The sequence below is a fragment of the Lactuca saligna genome, chromosome 7 (assembly GCF_052625555.1).
Source record: "Lactuca saligna cultivar CGN05327 chromosome 7, ASM5262555v1, whole genome shotgun sequence".
Lineage (NCBI taxonomy): Eukaryota > Viridiplantae > Streptophyta > Magnoliopsida > Asterales > Asteraceae > Lactuca > Lactuca saligna.
The window spans coordinates 161,356,078-161,375,422 of record NC_136423.1 but is presented as its reverse complement, the minus strand read 5'-3'; the positions used below and the strand labels follow the sequence as shown (position 1 = coordinate 161,375,422).

General features: G+C 36.8%; 1 protein-coding gene across 1 annotated transcript; it reads right to left on the bottom strand.

Annotated features, from left to right (window-relative positions):
• Positions 1 to 1,118: 1,118 nt before the first annotated feature.
• On the bottom strand, positions 1,119 to 5,282 carry ADG1 (ADP glucose pyrophosphorylase 1). The gene is made up of 8 exons (XM_078962912.1): positions 4,933 to 5,282; positions 4,066 to 4,362; positions 3,523 to 3,972; positions 3,344 to 3,447; positions 3,133 to 3,244; positions 2,916 to 3,014; positions 2,723 to 2,842; positions 1,119 to 1,469 (listed from the first exon to the last, which is right to left on the bottom strand). The coding sequence occupies exons 1-8, from the start codon at positions 5,194 to 5,196 to the stop codon at positions 1,353 to 1,355; spliced, it is 1,563 nt and encodes a 520-aa protein (XP_078819038.1). The 5' UTR covers positions 5,197 to 5,282; the 3' UTR covers positions 1,119 to 1,352.
• Positions 5,283 to 19,345: the final 14,063 nt, after the last annotated feature.

Below are 19,345 nucleotides of genomic sequence, written 5' to 3'. Positions count from 1 at the left end.
TACATAGATTAAAAGGATACATAAGCAAATATAAATAAAAATATATGTTCATTGCACATATCACAATGTAATAGAATACAAAATTAACTATTTCAAACCCAAAAAGGTTGAATACCAACAACCGCAACCTCCTTCCTTACACATCGAATACAAAAATATATGTCTAAAGCCCACTGTGTGAGAGAAAATAAAAAATAAAAAACTCATACTATCACTTCCAAACCTCATAAGAAGGCTTTTTTCTTTATTCCAAACCCCAAACATGTCACATCGAACTTCGACAAAAATACATATCAACTAAATTTATATATATGGTTGTTTTGTAAACCCCATTCTTCTCCATTGCTAATTTGCTATGCTCATCAAAAACCACCACCACCACCACCATCTCCGCCTCCATGACCACCACCATCACCGCCACCACTGTTATCAACGTATACCCCATTTACGAAACCAGAGCGACCCCCTCGACGGTGTTTCTTCCGGGAATGATGATCATCGGAGTCACCACCACACACAAAGATGATTATAGAAAAAATAGACATTGAAACCAGAATCATACATACTAATAACTCGATATGCGAATCCTTGAGAATTCCATTTCCACCAAGCTCGATAAACCGGGCCATTTTGGTGGCCACTATGATGAAGAGGGTGGCTATTGATGTGGTTGGAGTTTTTCTGTTAGATTGCCTATGGTTCAGTTTATATGTATAGGAAGTTTGACCAGGTCAAGAACTCAATTATTTGTGTTTGAATAAATGGATATTTTAAAAATGCGTTGATATTTTATAGCGCTTCAAAATTTTATTTAATAATTTTATTATAAAAAAAATCTGTTGATAAAACTTTCATCCTTACGGAACTCGTATTAAATAATTGGGATTTGAGAATAAGCTTGGTTTAAAAAATTGTGATTCGCTGGATGATGCAAGACAGGTGTTTGATGAAATGATTTAGAGAATCTTTTGGTTGTATCTTGCTCTGATAGATCTAGGAAATAGGTTTTGTTGGTGATTTTAATATATCATTGTAACTTAGACTCAGAATAAAGGTTAAATTTATTGAAAGATATCAAGGAGTTAGTTTTAGAATGTGATGGAAACTAAAGGCCCATGTAAAAGGAACATGAAATGTACAACTGCTAAAGCAAAGATACAGTATTCACCGGTATTACATAACAACATCCAAACTCGCTTAACCTCATCAGCTACAAGGGAAGTAAAGAAGAGGAGAGTCTATTGGGTTTTACTTTTTTTTTTATTTAATTAAAATGGAATTTTTACATTTCATATCGTGGTAGTGGTAAGCTTCCTCTTCATCAAAACATCATATCATAATGTACCTCATGTCTAGATTATGCTTCCAGAAGGAATTAACGCGTCTTTGATAACTGTAACGATCCCGCTTTTTATAAAGTAGCCATCTGTTTCCCTTGCTGCTTCTTGAACATTATCACTGTTTATAATCTGACATCACAAAAGAAAATTGTAAAAATCACATCTTTCTCATCTTGTGATATGTTAATTTTTTTTTTTTCTATCCAAAAAATAGTAGAACATGGTGGAATAGAACTATAGTTGATAGGAAAAAGTTTTGAATATTTTGTCTAACCCATAAAAAGGTAGAAAAGGGTGGTGGTTCAAAGACTATGATGTCAATATAGGACAAAATTTGATGTCACTAGGCCATGAATTGCAATTTTTTGACTCACAAACAAGGTGATGGGAAAGGTGACTTGATGTTAATAACACAAAACTTGCAACTTTTTGTTCCACACAAAAAGGTAAAAGAAAAAAGACTCATGTTAATAAGACAAAACTTGCAACTTTTTGTTCCACACAAAAAGGTAAAAGAAAAAAGACTCATGTTAATAAGACAAAACTTGCAACTTTTTGTTCCACCCAAAAAAGGAAAAGAAAGATAACTGATGTTAATAAGACAAAACGTACAACTTTTTGTTCCACCCAAAAAGGTAAAAGAAAGAAGATTAATGTTAATAAGACAAAACTTGCAACTTTTTGTTCCACCCAAAATGGTAGAAAGAATATTACTAATGTTAATAAATAAGATAAAACTTGCGGCTTTTTGTTCCACCAAAAAAGGTAAAAGAAAGAATAAGACTAATGTTAATAAGACAAAAACTGAAAATTTTTGTCTATCCAAAAAGGTATAACAGGGTGGAGGATGTCGATGTCAATAGGACAAAAAATTATAACTTTTTGTCATACACAAAAAGGGTGGGACCAGGGTTGATGTTCAATAGGACAAAAACTGTAACTTTTTGTCTTACACAAAAAGGGTGGAACCAGGGTTGATGTTCAATAGGACAAAAACTGTAACTTTTTATCATTCACAAAAAGTAAACAGGGTGGGACCAGGGTTGATGTTCAATAAGACAAAAACTACAACTTTTTGTCCTTCCCAAAAAAGTAGAACAGGGTGGGACGAGGGCTGATGTTCAACAGAACAAACTACAACTTTTTGTCTCACCCAAAAAGGTGGGACCAGGGGATCGATGTCAATTGGAAAAAAAGTAAAAACTTTTTGTCCAAACCAAAAAGGTAGAACAGAGTGGGAAAGGGACTCGCTCTCGATTTGTAGTTTGTGCAAAAGACATAAATGCCCTCATTAGCTTTCATGTGAGCTAGCCCTAGAAAGTCTGTTGAGTAGTCCATGTAAGAATATATTGAACTGAAAGAAAGTTATTACAAGAAGTTACCTTAACATTGTCTCCTATGCGTGCATTCTTGTCAATAATCGCTCTTTTGATATGAGTATTTTTCCCAATACCAATTGGAACACTACCATTGGCAGCAAGAAGCGCCCTATCAGCATCCGTCTGCAAAATACATAAATTTCAATGATAATTGTAATATTTTATAACCAAGAAAAATAATTTTTTAAATTATTACCTCGTAATAATCTGCACCCATCAGCAATGAATCTTCAATTACCGCACCTTCAGCTATGCAAGATCGAAGCCCAACAACCGAATGATGAATCTTGCAGTTCTGTACAACAAAGTTTTTTAAAACTTATTATCATATAAATTCATAAAAAAAAAGTGTCACATCAATCATGTTACGACATTTTCGATAAAAAAAATAGCATTGACCATGATTTTCGAACCTTAATGACACACCCTTCACCAATAACACTATCGGTGACATCAGCATCAAGCATCTTGGAAGGTGGTAGGTATCGAGGTTGAGTGTAAATCGGTGATGATCGATCATAAAAGCTACATCAAACATCCAACACCATAAATGTCTGTGTTTGTTTCTGTATCTGTGTCTGTGATTGTGACTGTGACTGATGTCAGGTTCAAAGATGAAATTACCTGAAATCTGGGATTGGCTTTTTTGTGATTCCCAAATTGGCATTGTAAAAAGCCTCAATGGTACCAATATCTTCCCAATAGCCATCATAAAGGTAAGCTTGTACCTATATAGATTATATAAAAAAAAATTATAACCATATTGATTACTTTATAATAAAAAAAAGTTAAAAGAAACATACTCTTAGGCCAATAGAAGTTGCACCAGGGATAACTTCACTTCCAAAATCATTAGCTCCAGGAAACTTATCCCTCAGCAAATCCAACATTACATCTTTGCTGACAACATATATTCCCATACTAGCAATATAAGGCATCTCTTTAGCTCTCTCTTCATCAAGCCCTAAGATTGTGGTATCAACTTTCATAGCTTTTAGTTGCTCTCCTTTTGGTTTTTCTGCAAATTCAATTATACGCCCTTCTTCATCAATCTTCATTAGTCCAAATGCAGTTGCACGTTTTTCATCCATTGGTAGAGCTGCTACAGTGATGTCAGCATCAGTTTCTCTATGAGCTTGAACAAATCTCTCATAATCCATTCGGTATAAATGATCTCCAGCAAGGATTAGGTACTCTAGAACATTATGCTCTTCAAATAGCCACAAATACTGCCTTACTGCATCAGCAGTCCCCTGTAACAAATTGAACATTAATAGTTTCATGACATTTTTACCCTTTTTGACATCACAGATTCATATCTTGATTGTTATTTGTTAATTAATTACCTGGAACCAGTTTGGATTTTCTGGGCTTTGTTGAGCAGCAAGGACTTCAACAAACCCTTCGTTCTTGTAGCCACCCATGTTGCTTGCATAAGCACGTGACAGGTGGCGATTGAGTGATGCAGAATTGAACTGTGTGAGAACATAAATCTTTGATATGTTGCTGTTTAAGCAGTTGCTTACAGGAATGTCGATAAGCCTGTAGTTTGCTCCTAAAGGAACAGCAGGCTTTGCCCTCTTCTTTGTTAAAGGGTAAAGACGTGTCCCAGCTCCACCTCCAAGTATTATCCCAAGAACACTCTGCAGAAATCAGACATGCATTACAAAACCTGGTTGTTGTAAGAGTAATAAGCCATTTATATCAAACAAGAGATGACAGGAATGCATTACAAAATTACACAAAAGCATGGATTCTTTAGCTAACTGAGATATTGACGATAACAAAGCTCATGATCCCAAAAAATATTGAGTTCGATTCATCTTTTAGCATCGTGAAATCTCAGATTCGCTGTTAGTTTTTGCTTCTCACAATATAATTTAACTGATTGTCTGATTTCCTTTCCTTTTCTCATATCCGTTATCGGTATAAACGAGTCAATCTCTTTCTCTCTCCTAGGTGAATTTCCTCTATCACCTTTCGTGAAATCACGAATAGTTCCTCGACTTCTAGTTCTAGTGAATTTCAATTAAGTTTTCTCCAAACTCCTGTCTACAAACTTTACAGAATTATAGTTCAACACGCAATATTACTCTACTAGATCTGAACAGAATTTTAGTTCAAAATTTTCGAAAATTGAGTGAAAATATCTGAGTACAACATACAATTAATTGGTGATCATACTGAAAATGACAGAAAATGAGGGACCATACTTGACTAGCGTCAGGATCAAGACATGTCTGCGAATTTTTGGAATCGGAAACAGCTTTGGGAGAAACAACCACCGAAGCTCTACCTCCATGACGGCGTGGTCGCACGGATGATACCGAAGATACCTTGTCTCCGGACAGATGAGACGACGCAAACGATAAACTCCGAAAGGACGACGACGAAGAGCGGAGGTCTCTCCGTTCGGCAGCAATGCCGGAGGAAGAAGAGAAGCAATGAGGTGGCTTCAAGGCTCCGACCGCTGCCATTGATAGCTACAGAGGTGAAAGTGCGTTTGTGAGCTTGAAAGAGACTGAACTCGTGAAGTGTGGGGTGGAGTATAGTGGAGTATGATAGATCTGGAAAACTACTCCTTCGTATCAATCCATGAAGCTTGTAAATTCTCGCTTTTGCCCCTGAGTTTAATTCGATATTACTTTTCGTTACAAATGAGGAATACATGAATTCAAAATGACTGATTTAAACTCTTGTTTTATTTTCAAAGGTTAAAGACAAAATTACATAAATGGTTTCTGTCATTCTGTGGTAAAGGGACCATTTATGTACTTTTATGGAAGATTAAATTTTACAAAAGAATGATAGAATATAATAATTTGTTACATGATTAAAAAGTATGATAGAAAGATGTAATGTTTGATAAAATTAATTTTGATTAAGATTTATATTGGTAAAAATATATGTTTTTTTTTTCTAAATAGAAAGATGTAAAAAAACATTCTTTTTACAAATAATTATTAATTATATAATCTTTACTAACTTCACTCGTATAATATCGATTTCTAAAATTAAAAAATCCAACAGTTAATTTAAAATTCCACTTGTAGAAGCTTGTTGCATGTCAAGACATTGTTTAGCTAAAGTTATAAATAGTTAGATAATTTATATTTCTTTAGAAAACAGCTTTGTTGTTACAATTTTTGCGACATTTTTAAATGCTATTAATTTTAAATAACATGGCTACTAGTGGAGGGCAATACGGGTAATTTGAGGCAATTGAGCAGGCTTGTCAATATTCACGTGGCCCTTGTGTGAACTTTCTCTTTTTAGCGACGGACTTTATTTGCTTAAAATAACGGCGTCGTATTATGTTGATTAATTTAAAATTTGGTCACGTGAGGTTGTTACTTTGAGTGAAGAAGAGGACATGGGAAGGGTATATTTGGGAATAAATAAATAAGGGGAACCGCCCTGTTCCGTTATAACTGGACAGTGCAGCTCTGAAATTAAGGGATAAGAATCGTCTGCTTTCCTCCATGTCGATTTTAATAATTTTTTAATATATTTTTATTCTTCTAAACATGACTCTACTTCTACGCGTCTTTACATGGGTAAAATCGTCAAATTGCACCAACAGAATGGCCCCTGAATTTAGTAGCTTTTTGTAATTTAGGGACGTAAACTTTTAATGTTACAATTTTGGACCAGATAGTTTCTTTTTTCTTGGGCAGCTTTGTAATATCCGTTACATCTTTTATCCCTTCTTAGGTAGTGTTTGTTTTTTGTCTGCAGATCTGCGAGACGTCTATAAAGCAAATGCTTTGTTGTATATTGTTGATGCTTTACAAGTACAAGATACGATTGGCATATATAGCCAAGATTACAAACTAACTTAGAGATTATCTAGGAGTGTACAGCTAGATCTTTTGACTAGGGTAAATACAGAAATAAAATATACATATAATGTACACATAATAATAATATATCACTTAATACGCCCCCGCAAGATGGAGGATCCATCGGATACGCCAATCTTGGACCGTAGTCGTTGAAATGGACCCCGTGAGAGAGGTTTCGTTAGAGCATCTGCAAGCTGATCGACAGAGTTGACATGACGAACATGAAGTGAGCCATCTTGTACCTGTTCACGGACGAAGTGATAGTCTAAGGCCACATGTTTCATTCTTGAGTGGTAAACAGGATTCGCACATGAATATGTAGCACCAGTGTTGTCGTAGAAAAGTGTAGGAGACTGAGGCAACAAGATACCAAGTTCACTTAATAAGTTTTTAACCCACATAACTTCGGAGGCAGCATTGGCAAGGGCTTTGTATTCTGCCTCTGTAGACGAACGAGATACGGATTTTTGTCTTGCAGATCTCCAGGAGATAATATTGGAGCCAAGGAATAAAAGATAAGCGGTTGTGGAGCGACCACCACACCCAATACTACCCCAGTCGGAGTCCGAGAAGGCTGAAAGTGAGAGATTGGATTGCTTGTGAAGATATAAACCATGATAAATTGTACCTTTGAGATAGCGAAGAACTCTTTTTAAAGCTTGCCAATGTGTGTCAGTAGGAGCATGCATGAATTGTGATAGTTTGTTGACCGCAAAAGAGATATCCGGACGTGTAAACGCAAGGTACTGTAGTGAGCCCACAAGTTGGCGATACGGTGTCGGATCTGTACTGGGGGAGTCGTCATGCAAGGTGAGATGAGCTGATGAGTTTAACGGAGTAGTGACTTCTTTAGCTCCATCCATGTGAAATTGTTGTAAGAGATCATGGATGTGACGGTGTTGGGAAAGAAAGAGACCAGTAGAGACAGGAATGACTTCAACGCCTAAAAAATGATGAAGGGCACCGAGGTCTTTTATGGAGAACCGATTGGATAATGCGGAGACGAACTTGTCAAGAAAGGAGTTGTTGTTGCCGGTAAGTACAAAATCATCGACGTACACAAGGAGATAACTAATGATGGGACCGGATTTATAAATGAACAAAGATGGATCAGCCTTGGATTTGTGAAAGCCAAACGACACAAGGAAGGAAGTGAGTTCGAGATACCAAGCTCTAGGTGCTTGTTTGAGCCCATAGAGAGATTTACGGAGTTTGCAAACATGAGTAGGATAATCAGGATGAATATAACCAGGAGGTTGAGTCATGAATACTTCTTCATGCAAGGTGCCATGAAGGAAAGCATTATTAACGTCTAGTTGTCGGATGTTCCAGTTAGAGGAGAGGGCAATGGATAGCACTGTGCGTATTGTGACAGGTTTAGTGACCGGACTGAAGGTTTCGAAGTAGTCTTTGCCTTGTTGTTGGAGGAATCCTTTGGCGACTAAGCGGGCCTTGTATTTGGAGATGGAACCATCCGGGTTGCGTTTAATGCGGAAAATCCATTTGCATCCGATTGGAGTGTGGGAGGCTTTGGGTACGAGTTCCCAGGTACCATTTTGTAAGAGAGCGTTGAACTCATGGTCCATGGCAGTGCGCCATTGGGGATCTTTTAGGGCTTGAGTATGGGTGGTTGGTTCGATTGAGCTTGGAATGGGGTGTAAAGTAGTGGAGTTAACAAATGATTGGTTGTAATATTTGGTGTTGGGTTTTCGAGGCCGATGAGCAGGAAGCGTTGAGGCTGTAGGAGGTGGCGGTGCTGTTGGGGATGGTGGATTGAAGGTGCTGGGAGACGGTGGTTGTTGGGTGGGTGTGGCTGGTTCCTCGTCGGGTGGATTAGTTGTGTCGGTGATGGGTTCTGGGTGGAGAGTATCAGCTGTAGTGAATAGAGGAGGGGAAGATGTAGTTGGCGTTGCTGGATTTGAAGAGGTGGACAGGTTGGTAGTATGTAGAAGATTTTGTTCAGGTGTGAGTGGGTTGAGTAGCGTATCAGGGGTAGGGAGTGTTTCAGGAAGGTTTTCGGTGGTATAAGGGAAGGTTGTGGGGATGAACTCCACATGTCTGGAATGGTATAATTTTTTGTTTTGAGTATCATAGCACTTGTAGGCAGACTTAGATGATGAATACCCGAGAAATAGACAGGGGGCTGATCGTGGTTGTAATTTGGAGGTGGTATAGGGACGGAGCCACGGATAGCATAGGCAACCAAAGGGTTGTAGTTTATGATAGTTCGGTGATTGGTGAAAGAGGCATTCAAAGGGGGATTTATTTTGGAGAAGGGGTGTTGGAAGGCGGTTGATAAGGTACACGGCTGTTTGGAATGCATGGGACCAGAAGGTTAATGGCATGTGAGCATGATGGAGGAGTGCTAAACCGGTTTCAACTATGTGCCGGTGACGTCTTTCCGCAATGCCATTTTGTTCAGGAGTGTGGGGTGGAGTTGTGTAGTGAGATATACCATGCTGTTGAAGGTATGAGGTAAGACCTATGTATTCACCTCCATTGTCACTAAATAAGGATACAATGGGTAGCTGGAAGAATTTTTCAACTAACACTTTGAATTGTGGAAAGATGAGAGCAACGTCACTTTTGTGAGTCAAAGGATATAGCCATATATACTTGGTGAAATAATCGACAAAGATGACATAATAAGAGAATTTATCAACAGACTTTTGTACCGGTCCCCATACATCCGAATAAATGAGTTGAAGTGGTTTTGTAGCAACAAAGGAATTTTGACCAAATGGCAATTTATGGCTTTTATTAATTGAACAAGATGAACAATGAACATTAGACTCAGACTGAAATCTAAAACCTAATCTAGAGACTAATTGCTTGAAGACTTGACGCGAAGGATGACCAAGTTTGTGATGAAGAAGAAGTGGTGAGGTCTTGGTGGTGACATGAATGGATCGTGTTTTGGGGAACCGAGTGAGGTAAACGCCATCAGTTCTCTCTCCTCGCATGAGTCGCGCCCCCGTGTCCAGATCCTTCACATAAAAATGAGATGGAAAGAATTCCACCGAAACAAGATTAGTGTCACATAATTCACCAACAGAAACTAAATTCTTATTTAATTTAGGGACATGAAGCACATTAGATAAAAGTAATGGTTTGTGAGATGTGTGAATATATGATTGACCAGTATGTGTAATAGGTAAGCAGGTACCATCACCAAGTACTATCTCATCGGGTCCTCCGTATTCCGATACGTGATGAAGGGATGTAGGATCAGAAGCAACATGATTGGATGCCCCTGTATCAAAAATCCATTTTGGAGAGGTTGGGGAAGATGTGGTGACATTGGCAGTGGGTTGTGGATGGCTGTGGCTGTCAGTTGTGATGTTGTTGTCGCGGAGGAAGCGTGCTAGTTTCCGGCAATCCTTGGTGAGGTGACCGGGAATGTGACAGAATTGACAAAACTGGTTGTTTTTGGTGTTTCGGTTACCACCAGGATTGGTGTTGTTATGCCATTGAGACTGTTGAGTGCCACGAGACTGAAAGGGCGGTGAAGATCGAGTATGACGAGTGGAAGAGTGGGTATTGGATGACCGATTGTGGAATCCTTGATTGCGGGTAGTGTAATTGACCGTGGTAGGCAGGATATCGGAGGGAGGATGGGCTTCTTTGAGGCTACGTTCAAAGTCAGTAAGCTTGTCAAACAGTTCTGAGTATTCAATTGGAGTGTCTCGTACCTTGAGAGCAGCAGCAATGGTGTGATATTCGTCGCCAAGCTGTGAGAGAATATGGACCATGAGGTCCTCTTCGGTGACGGGGCTGGGCAAGGGCCAGGGAATCAGCGATAGCACGCATATCCTGGAGAAATTCTGTGATCGATCGAGAGCCTTTAGGGTTTTTCACAAGCTTAGATTTAAGGGAGATGATGCGTGACCTGGAAGTAGAGGCGTAACTGGAACTGAGTCGATTCCAAGCCTCACGGGCTGTTGTAGCAGATGACACCAGGGGTTGGATTGAATCTGAGCAACTCCCTAAAATTGCACTGAAGATCATTTGATCCTTGCAGTACCATGGCCGATACTCTGGATTTGAGATGATTTTTCCGTCTCTGTCTGTGAGGGTGGTCGCTGGTGGTGCTGAGGTGAGGTGACCATCTAGGTCAAGGCTGATTAAGGTTGATTCAACCTGTTTTCTCCACACCGGGTAATTGTTTGGCGTAAGTTTGATTGTGAGATGAGTGGAGGCAGTGATTTGAGCGGGAGTTTTAGAAGCCATTGTTGACTGATTTTAGGGCAGGAACGATTTGGCTCGTGTGAGCAGGAGTGCTCTGATACCATATAAAGCAAATGCTTTGTTGTATATTGTTGATGCTTTACAAGTACAAGATACGATTGGCATATATAGCCAAGATTACAAACTAACTTAGAGATTATCTAGGAGTGTACAGCTAGATCTTTTGACTAGGGTAAATACAGAAATATAATATACATATAATGTACACATAATAATAATATATCACTTAATAACGTCTTCTGTCTGCACCGCGCAGACCACGCGCAGACATTAGTCTTCGCAGACTGTTTGTTTCTTTGAAGACTGCAGACCTAAAAATGTCTGCACGCCCTCTTCTTGGCACAGATGTGGACCAGAGTCTTCTAACATCTTCAGACATCTTCTAGCTTAAAAAAACATATTTATCTTTATTTTTTTAAAGTTTTTTTTTAATTTATATTTTTTCCAACTTTATTAATGATAAACAATATGAAAAAAAAAATTACAAAACTTAAAAAAAAACATTTGACGATACAAACATGATATTTTTAACAAATTTATAAATAAAAATTTATTATAATAATATTCGTTGACGTTGTTTATATAAATATGAAAAAAAAAATCATAATATATTCTTATATTTTTTTGCCAAAATTTTGTAAAACTTTATTTAATAGAGTATCATCAATTTCTCGAGAAAATATTTATCGTACATTTTTAATAGATTTATTTGAAAAAATCGAAGTTTATTTCCATCTATTTATGTATCAAATTCTTTGATCATTAATTATAATGTTTAGTTATAACTTTGCAATCAAAGTTGTTGGTTTTTATCAAATATGTATATGAATTAATACCATTTTTATTTTTATTTTTTATATAATAATACATAAAAGTTGATCTAGATTCGTTATATATTTATAATAAAGTCGTAAAAATATATAAAAAATTCGCTTTAAAGTTTTAAAAAATCAGTTTATTTAGATTTCAGTTTATTTTAATAGCCCGCAGATGTTAAAAAAACAAACAATCTTCTTTTTTCAGACTGCAGACGTTTGGTCCACCTCTTCTACTGCAAAGGTCTACAGATGTGGTGCGCAGACTGCAGACATTTTGCCTCAGAAAAAACAAACAGCACCTTAGTTTAGCGTCACTTTTTGCTATCACTACATTTTCGTGGTTGATGCTTAATATGGTTTTTTACAATGTTTTTCAAAGAAATCATTATAAATTACACGAATGGTCCCTATGGTTTAGGCTAATTTACGCGTTTGGTCCCTAACTTATTTTTTTAACTTGGAAGGTCCCTACTGTATGTTTTTGTTATACGTTTGGTCGCTATCTTACCTAAAAAGACTATTTTGCCATTGATTTTTTACATTATTTAAAAAAAACACACCCTCAACCTCACCCCTCTTACCTTACCTTACCTATCCCACCATTTTTCTTAATTTAAATAATAGTCTTTTTAGGTAAGACAGGACCAAGCGCATAACAAAAACAAACATTAAGGGCCAAACATGTAACAAAAACAAACAGTAGGGACCTTCCGAGTTAAAAAAATAAGTTAGGGACCAAGCATGCAAATTATCCCAAACCATAAGGACCATTCGTGTAATTTACTCATCTTTCATTATCTTTGCTTTCACTATAACCATAACCATGTTCTAATATAACCATAACCAAAGAACCAGCTTATCGATCATGAAAACATTTATGGTAAATGTATCTACATAGGCAATATTTGGGTGGTCTGATGACCTCAATTGTATTGTATAATGTTAGATTACATCGATGGAGAACACTTGGTTTACCACTAGAAAATCTTAAATGTTCTTAATTTCAGTTTAATTGCTTTAGGAAATGATCAAGATGTGTCGATGTTGTCAAAATGTGGTGATAACTGCTAAACATAAGTTAAGTGAATAAGTGATGTTGATGTTTATATTGAGCATATATATGATGACAAGTATACACGTATATTTAATGGCACCTTACAAACTCTGAAGGTTGTAATTTAAGAACTATTTGATTTTGTAGATACCAATGAACAAAAATATAACAACAATGACTTATTTCATAATAATAAAACATTAAGAACTAAATGTGATAAACTCATAATTATATTACTCTCAAGTCAACTGCTGATTGATTATAATTAAGGACTCAATATGTATAAAAAAACAAAGGACTTATTTTGAGCAAAAAAACAGTAAAAAGTATACATTTAAATTTCTTTAATCTTATTCTTATTATTCTTCTCCTCCGTTGTTTTGATTAACCCATCATGTAAAATTTGTGTTGGATTTCCGATCTTTTTACATTTTTACATTTTTATGTTCTTCAAATTACATTGATTCATGATTTAGAAAAAATAGTTGAATGATAAAATTTCATGTGGACAATTTAATTTTGTTTGGCAATATGCTTTCAAATTAAATCCACAGCATCTATGGATCGAACACTACAGTGGAAAGTTTATGTTTATTACCGTTGAAAAAAAGATCACAACTTTGTAGTTTGAGTTTGATAAAAAAGAAACATATAGATATGTATATTTAATGAGAACGTATTACATAAGGAGATAAATCATACATCTTTCATATAAACTCAAACCCATCTTATTTATTTTAACTTATATAGGGTAGCAACATGTTTGCTATCATTTTGAGGTAATCAATCCCAATTCCCAAACACCATCTCATCATCATGCATAACCACTACCATTAACGCGGATCTTGGTGCCAATACCTTATAGCCATGTCCATCACCACCCTGAGTGACTACTACTATTATTGGTGTTGCCGATGTTACTGCCACTACTGTTGTCACCACGGTTAACGTTTCCAATGCGGTCACCATTCCCCATGAAATTGTTACTACCGTTGCCATCGCTACTGCAATTGCCCGCACAGTTTACGTTTCCATTAATGTTGTTACTCCCATAAATATTGCCAGTGTTGTCGCCAAGATTGACGCCATTACTATCACCACTACTACTATTGTTGACGTTGCGGATGTTATTTCCAGTACTGTTGTTACCGCTGTTGACGTTGCCGATGTTATTATCATTCCCTATTACATTGTCACTGCCGTTGTCACTGCTACTGCAATTGCCAGCACAATTTACATTGCCATTGATGTTGTTATCATTATAGTTATTCCCCGTGTTGTTGCCAGTTTGGATGCCACTGCCATCGCCAGTACTACTATTGTTGACGTTGCCGATGTTACTACCAGTACTGTTGTCGCCGTTGTTGGTGGTGCCGATGAAATCATCATTCCCTATTCTGTTGTTATTGTTATTGTCATTGCTTTGGCAATTACTACCACCGGTACAGTTTATGTTGCCGTTGATGTTGCCATTGTTATAGTTATTGCCAGTGTTGGAGCCAACTTGGATACTATTAATAAGAATACGAGACATACTGCCAATATTTCTAATGCCCTCATCGTGTCCATGGGATGTGTTATACTCTCCATCAAGCGTTCTACCACTGACAATGTCAGTTCTGCAAATCAAAAACCATAAAAGTAAAGCAACAAAAGGCTTAAAAATCATCATATAGGAATTTGCTTCCTGTTCTACAAGCTAATGACTTGCAATAATTCATAATAAGATCACACACACACACACATATATATATATATATATATATATATATATATATATATATATATATATAAAGTGGTCATAAAGTAATTAACAGGATATATGAGATATAAATGAAAACCAATTTCACACCTAAAAATATACGAAAATATTCGTATTTCAAATGCCTTATATGGTATGAAAAAAAAACATCAACGTCTTTTTTATTTAATTTTCCTTTACAAAAGAAATGTTGATTATAGTGATGTTAATTTATTATAAAAAATGAAGTAGTTTAAATTAACTTATGTATGTCATTTTAGTGAGACTCCCACCAAGATGAAGCTAGATGCACTATTAAAAATATGTGCTATTCTCATGGCATGTGTTGTTGGTAATCCGTTAAAAACAACTATTACCTACAAAATTAATATGTTTACATGGTTTATACAAGTGATTATATGTGATGTCGCATTACATGGCTAAACTATATATAAGAATTTCTTAATTGTTACATTGATGTCAAAACAAAATTTATAAATCATATACTAGCTTACTCTCAATATTATAAGACCTCTTAACATCCACCACTAAACAATATAATGGTGGGTGTAATATCATCATCACTACTAATCGTAAGATGCATACCACTAAACACACAACTCGATCACATTTTTTAATTAAATTTAATTTAAAAATACAATAAAACATATATTTTTTAAATTGGTTTTTTCTTCAATAAACAAATTACATAATTTAAAAGAAAACTAACTTAAAACAAAATAGAAAAAAAAACATAAAACTGAAAGCACAAAAAACTTAAACTAGTTTTTAAACCCCATTTTTTTTAATTATTCAATATTGGAGAATCCTTAAATTTTAGTCAAGTTTTGAGATATGTAAACGGTCTGTGGTTTATGTATTCATATTGATGTATGGCCACAACAACCCGATCGATATCGCCTTCGTGTACGTTGTTTATAACAAAGTTATAAACTTCGTCGAAGTCGCAATATTTTACCCTCATATCGCAAAATTTCGAACATATTGCATAAAGATTATGATTTCGACAACCAATTAAGTTATGGGAAATGTTTTTAACTTTTATCCAAAAATCATTAGATGCTCAACTATCTGTGTCTTCCGAGACCATCATGCTAATGCTTAGTTCTCTTCTTCCTCTTCTAACAAATTCATCATTTTAGGAGCCATTGTTATTGAAAGATCAAACAGCACAAGTGTGTGCACTACTAGAAAACAGTCCTTTAATGACACACGAACAATGATGCGCACTAATTTACAATACACATCTTTTGCGTGTCCTAAAAATAATGTCAACTTTTCAAAATTTAAGGGATAAATGACATACATTTGTGTGTGCCCTAAAATTAGGGTCCAACAAAAATAATTACAAACACGGGGAGCAGCTAAATTAAATGGATGTCATGTAGAGATGTTGTTTCATAAATATTTAATTAGTGTGTCCCCTCTTTGAAGTACTCTGCCTTCTTATTCCTCGACACTATCTCCACTAGGCCTCACGATTTTTTCAGGTTTTGAGCTCACCATGTGAACTAATTTATACCCAACATTTTTCTCTTCATCTCCATTGTCTTTGGTTTTGATATCTTCTTATGAAACCGACGATGATTCTACCTCGAGGCGGCACAAAAGCAGTCGGAGGCATTAGCATCAGTGGAGTAGCGAAGCAGCGAAAGGAGGAGTTCCAGAAGAGAGAAAGAGAAGATTAGAGAGAGAGAGAGAGAGAGAGAGAGGCGAAAGATAAAGAAAAGATATGGCAAACCCTAGGTCTGATTTCACTAAGCTAAGAAAAGGATGCTTATAGCATGCCTGATTTCTTTAATTGTTCAAAAAATAACACCTATCTAGTAATCTCTCTCATACTTGTCATAAAAGAAAGACGATCAATATATCATGATTGGTACATCGGATATCGACTCTTCTAGTTCAACGACCCACCTCCCTTCTACCCTAGTGTAACATTCAAAAATATTAAAAATAATAGATGAGACACATACACATAACACGTATCTCATAGAGAATAACTCCTATCTATGAGTTAGAAGAAAGTAACTACACACTACACACTCACACAAAACATATATTTAATACATTCAAACAATACTTGTATTAAAATCGTGTTTGTGAAAGGGACTATACACTTACTTGATCAGAAGATGATCGGACAACACTACGACTTGCAGAAGTAGTATTCTTCGGTAGATCTGGAAGATCTTCACAAAACCGGGCTCCTGGCGGGCAGAGCTTCGGCTCGGGAATTGCACTTCCCGGGATCTTCGGGTCTCGGGGTTGATATCGGGGCTTCAGGGGTACTTCTTTGCACTTAAATGGAGGTAATATGGGTGAGAGATGAGAGAATGAGCAACCAAACTTGGCTAGCCCTTCAAATCTATTTATAGGGCAAAACTGGCCCTTGCCACGTCGTGGCACCTTTTGCCACGTCGTGGGCTTGGTCGTCACTGCATGCATCATCTCTAGTTGCATCTGGGGGACTCCCTGAGATGTCAGAAGACCTGCTACGTTGTGGCACTGCTTACCACGTCGTGGTCTCTGACACAGCTTTAGGGTTCGCGCCCCGAACTTCAGAAATTCATAACTTTCGCATATGAACTTCGTTTTCAACGTTCTTTATATCGACGCGAAGGTGAGATTATGCTCTCCAACTCTAGTTTAGACTCCATTGGCTAATTTTGACTTTATTTTTAATATATTATAAGTATATTACTTATATATTATCTTTAGTAGGCCGGGACAGGAAAACTCCTTTCGAAATTCATAACTCCTTCATCTGAACTCCGTTTTCGTCTATCTTTTTATCGTTGGACTACTATCAAAGAAATCTTAGACTCTCGTTTAGATCGATAAGGATATATATATCTATATACCTTAAATTCACTATTTACATCGCGCTGGGTCACGCTAGGTCATGCCGGTTCTGTCGCGAAACTTCGACATGTCATAACTTCTTCGTTATAACTCGGATTTTGGCGTTCTTTATATGCACGGAAACCTTGTGACATATACTAAAACTTGGTTAAGATTAATCCTTCTAAATAATCTTCCATCAAAAAGTCATTTTTGATGCTTATCGTCTCTAATTTGACTAGCCCGGATCTACGAGCGTTATAATTATCTCCCCCTTAGGATGATTACGTTCCGGAATCATCAAAAAAATAGGACTTGTATAATGATTCCACACGTTATTTCTTCATCCTAGGTAATAACGGTAACTTCTATATTCCCTCGAAAGAGTATTTAACTCTATATCTTTCTTGACCGCAGAAGATCCCAATCTTGCATCTGCTTATCGTATTATGTTGTACTTTCAATTGTAACCTTCAAGTTACCAAATAAGTCCTTATTTTGGACTCCTTCTTCTTCTTAGGATAAATACTTTCCTTTATCTATTGTAACAGACCGATGGGTCATGTTCTAATGACCTCTCATCGTATGATGCAACGCTTAGACTCGAGTCTCTTAGAGTCAAATTCCAGAATGGATTATACCTTCCTTCATAGTCTAATGTGATATAATCACATTTTAGCATGTAGCATTTCTAGCTAATAAATTCTTTAACAACGAGCGCGATACTATCGATCGCATTGATTTCAATCTTCTGACTTAAGTCAGATGCTACATGAAACGCGGTTCTCGGAACCATTTAACAAACTCATTGCAGTCGGACTCAATTTCTCATGACCACTAGGGTCAGAATAACAACCCTCTTACTAGTCATTACCGAAACAATGGTAATAACATACATGAATAAAAACGAACTCAATTACAAGCTTCTTGGTAACCATGTGACTTTCCCTAATCCAAGTGTGAGTCTTGTGCTTCTAGTAGTATAGATCTCTACTACCATTCACACCTACTCATACTCGTCCCAAGTATTGTCCCTCAGTCGACCAAGTCACCAAACATAAATAATACAATCATTCAACACATCGGATAACAAAACCAGGGTTTATATTATTTCTTGAAATGATTACACAAAAGTTCAAGTTCGCCCTATACTATGCCTCTAACAGGCTATGCTTCCTTATACAGACTTTATATATTAATATGAAGTCTTCATCTTTTAATCCTCCCATCGTTTTCTGCTTCGTCAAGGAGCATGTGGAATGCCCTCGGCTGTGGCGATGTGTCTTTCTTTGGGCAGTCTTTAAAAATATGCCCTTCTTCGTTACATCTGTAGCACACCTTCTTGATAGGCGTACACTTGTTGGCGTAATGCCCTATCTTGCCACATTTGTATCAGGTCATCTCCTCACTACATTTCCCGAAGTGTTTCTTTTTACACTTCTCACACCACTTAGCTTCATCTCTTCCTCCAGATTTCGAGAATTTGGTTTCTTTGTTGATCATTGAATATCTTTCATGTTTCCTTTTCTCTCCAACTTCAACTCTCTCCAGACCCTTTTCTTTTATTTGGGTCTCCACATTTTTGGCTGCCCAGATCGCGACTTTCAGAGTGGTTGGTTGCTTGACTATTGGACCAAAGTCCGTTAGTAATCCATTAGCAAACTTGTTGACCTTGGAAAGTTCAGTCGGAATTAGGTATGGAATAAGCTTCATCTTATCTGTAAAGCTTGTAGCATATTCAGTGACGCTCAATTTTCCCTTCTTCAGATTTTGGAACTCATTGTTGATTTCCAAAAGATCCTGTGCAGAGCAGTATTGCATTTTCAGTTACACCACGAACTCTTCCCAAGACATCTTGCTAGCTTCCCCCTTGGGCATCGAACCAGCAAGCAACTTCCACCAACTCAATACCCAGATTTTAACACAGGAATTGCAAGAGCAGTCTTCTGCCTATTGCTACACTCGCAACTTTCAAACATTGTCTCCATCTCGGAGATCCAGTCCATAACTCCCACTTGTGTCGGGCTTCCAGATAGACATGGTGGTTTGGATGCC